Below are 3,741 nucleotides of genomic sequence, written 5' to 3'. Positions count from 1 at the left end.
AGACACCATAGTTATTTTTAGTTATTTTAAAATTTTTATTTAAAAAAATCGTGCAACACACTCGCTAATAGAGAGTTAGGTAAAATTAGATCACAATGTTAAGTATATAATTTTATAATTCTTGAGAATTTTATACAAAAGCAATCCTGTCGAATTTTAGGGGTGATTTTTTACAAGGCGTGGGAGATTAATATTGCTATTTTAAACGACACTTTATAATCTAAAAAATTTGGGAAATTGAGAGATATAGTGATATTTCAAAATCTAAAAATATTTATAAAAAAAAACTCCAATGATATTAATCAACCAAATACCCATAATTTTAATAACTTCAACAAATCATATATATATATATATATATATAGTAAAAAATAAGAGAAAAGTTAATTAAATTTTAAATTGCATTCAATTAGAATCAAATTTTGCACCACATATATTCTATTTAAGGTTTTTTTTTTTTTTTTTTTTTGTACCAAGTGAGTTAGTTCCACGTAGAAAAAAATTGAGTCCAATATTGTTGTTCCTAAAAAAAATAATTGATAAATAAATAATCTTCAAATAAGCATTTTAATAATAACATTTCATAAGTATTAAATTTATATAAAATTAGAGAACAGTTGCGAGATATTACCTCAATGATGCTTTAAGGTTATATCCCATAACATGATAAAATAATTTACCGTCAATTCATGAGTTTTTAGATGGCGAAGTTGAGATGTGGACAATGTCACTATCTTGGGATGATACATGCTGACTACGGGATTTCAAGGAAAGGAAGACAAACAACCCAAACTTCCTACTCTTTATTTGCCTAGTTAGAAATAACAATTACAAAAAGGCCTTACATAATGAAATGAAAGAAATATATATATTTTTTCTTTGAGAGAGAGAGAGTGTGTGTAAAATACAAAACCACCCTTGATTTTAGGCTAAAATATGGACTAACAAGATTTTTCAAAAATAGTAAATTTTCTCCCTATGCACAAAAGACACTTAACATTGTTTAAAAGTTCTCTACTACTCTAAATCCCCTACTTAATTATGACAATTGTATGTGTGAAGAAGTATCATAGAAGCCAATAGTAGATAAATAGGAGCCAAATACGGAGAGAGACGTGGGAAGAGCAAGGAATATTTCAAACCAAGTTAAGAAGTGATGCTCCACATTCATGTCAGTCAGGGTGTTCACATGAACACCTTGACTTGCAATATATATACTTGCAAGAAAAAAATTTATAACCCAAATTTGATTGATTATGTGTGTGTGATGAGTCGCAACAACTCTATAATCCTTGGAAACTCCATTCACAGTTGTAACAAGTATAATCCATTGTTCTCTCTCTCTCTCTCTCAATTTTTTACTCTGTCATCTTAGACTCTCCCTCTCACATTATTACTCTCATCTCAGCATTCTCAGTTTTCACTTTATCTCTTATTAGTCCCTTTTTTTTTTTTTTTTTTGTAGAATGACATTGTAATACTTCATGTATTTGAATTTTTTTTTTGTAATGTTGATATATTCAAGTTCTCCCTTTATTAGATTTTTTTATAATTTAAGTTTCTTAGTGAGCACCCTAGAAAAAATTCCTAAAAGCGCCACTCATGTTAAGTGATGTTTGTGCTTAGGGAGAAAATTGAATATTTTTAAAAGCTTTTGGCACTACCTAGTTTTTGTATTTTAATAAATAATAATAATAAACCATTTCCATAATCTCAATACCAATCCATGCCATTGGTCACCATCCTACTTGCAACACACAAAACCAAACCATAGCAATGACAAAGGTAGCAATTGCAACAACGAGATTGACAGCCCACAACAAACCCAACCAAATCATGCAAATCCCAATTCCCACCTAAGGAAACCCCCCTAACAAAAATCGACAAAACCCAATCCATTGCATTCAAAAGTTGATTCCAGTGGTTCAAACCTAGCCTAACCATAGTGAGCAAAACCTATCCCGAACATCAAATTCTGCCTTGCCATTGTGGATATCCTTGTGCTCTTCAAGTGAGAGATAAGCGAAGTGTCAAGTTGGTTTATTATTTCACAAAAGCAAGGTTCTCCTTCACTTGAGAGAGTCTTCTTTTCACTCGAGTGAACCTCACATTCACTTTTGAAATTATTTTTTTTTTTTTTTTTTTTTTTGAGAAATCTCTGAAATTATCTAGAAAGTAGTTTTTCAAGTAACTTCAAGACACTTTTCACATACAATCAATGAATTTCATCAAAACTTGAATTGTGATTATAACCCAAGTTATGGAATGGGTCAACATTAAAACCCTAATAAATATGTTTCTAAAAAATAATAAAAATAAAAATTATAAGTTCATATTTTTATTAGTAGGAAATCTTGCTTCATATCCAATGACCTAAAAACATAAACATATATATAAGGTTATATTAATGTTTCTGTATATGTGTACGTCCCCTATGAAATACTATTTTTTTTTTGAAAGAGTTTCAACCTATAGTGTTCATTTCTGATAATAACTATTATCAGACCAAGATACCAATCAGTTTTTAGTATAGGCGGGATTGAACTCCAGATCTTTTATACAACCATCAGAGACTTTACCAATTGAGGTAACTAGAACCCACAAACACTGATTTTTATTATAACTAAAAAAGATATAGGAAGATTATAATTTGCTGCCTAAAAGTCAAACAAAAAGTTCGTATCGAAATTATGAGTTCAAGATAGTTCAAATTTTTGTTGCAGATATTTTACTAGATTAACATTGAAAGTTGCCATTAATGAGTTATTAATTATAGAGGAGCATAAATCTTGACACATTGAGGAAAAACTTGAGAATGTTGTGGAAGCCTAATAGAGGACTCCAAGTCTCAGATATAGGGGATGATCTGTTTTTGGCGGAGTTTGGGGATGGGAAGGACAAACAGAAGGTCCTCGAGATGTGCCCATGGAGTTTCGAAAAACAATTGATTATCATGAAGGAGTCTGAGGGGGACCTAGTTCCAAAAGACATTGAAATGAAGCAATCTCCTTCTTGGGTTCAGATTTTCAATCTTCCACTCAAGAGTAGAACAAAGGATACGGGATGGGCAATCGGGTCGAAGCTTGGTGAGGTGCTGGAAGTAGATGTCTCGGACTCAGGCGTTCAATGGGGGAGATGCCTGAGGGTTCGTGTGAATATTGATGTCACAAAAAAGCTTATCCGAGGAAAGAAAATAGACGTTGAAGGAGGAGAGAGTAGGTGGATTAACTTTAAGTATGAAAGGTTACCAAATTTTTGTTATAGGTGTGGTTTGCTTGACCATGGCATTAAAGAATGTCTGGAAGGGCCTCTGGTAAATGGAGTTGTGGAGGAAGGGAGCTTGCAGTACGGGGCATGGCTGAGGGGAGATCCGTGGCAAAGATTTGGAGGAGATACGGTAAAAGCAAGTCAGGGGAGGGGTTAGGCAAACCGGCAGAGCCATACCGAGCCGGAAGCAGTGATGATTTGGGAGGCCAGGAAGGTGATCGGCTCAGAACAGGGGAAGGATGGAGAGCAGGTGCTGTCACAATCAGGCGTGAATCTCAAGACACCGGGGGAGGAGTTCCCAAAGCCTGACAGTCGGTGTGAGGGGGGGAGTGCCTTGCATGAATCAGGAAAGGTCAATGTGAGATCTGAGAAAGTGGGAGGAAAGGAAGCTAGTTTAGGTGATGAGGGTCTAAGGTGTCCAACAGCCCAATCTGACACGGAGATGGCTATGCAGTGGGATATGACAGATGAGGA

General features: G+C 34.3%; 1 protein-coding gene across 1 annotated transcript; it reads left to right on the top strand.

Moving 5' to 3' along the window:
- The first annotated feature begins 2,815 nt into the window (after window positions 1–2,815).
- LOC142635598 (uncharacterized protein At4g02000-like) lies at window positions 2,816–3,424 on the top strand. The gene has a single exon (XM_075809736.1). It carries the CDS (start codon window positions 2,816–2,818, stop codon window positions 3,422–3,424), a length of 609 nt encoding a protein of 202 aa, XP_075665851.1.
- The last annotated feature ends 317 nt before the right edge of the window (window positions 3,425–3,741 follow it).

This window comes from Castanea sativa, chromosome 5 (assembly GCF_040712315.1).
Source record: "Castanea sativa cultivar Marrone di Chiusa Pesio chromosome 5, ASM4071231v1".
Taxonomy (NCBI): Eukaryota; Viridiplantae; Streptophyta; class Magnoliopsida; order Fagales; family Fagaceae; genus Castanea; species Castanea sativa.
The sequence above is the reverse complement of the archived record's forward strand: the minus strand, read 5'-3'. Positions and strand labels throughout refer to the sequence as shown.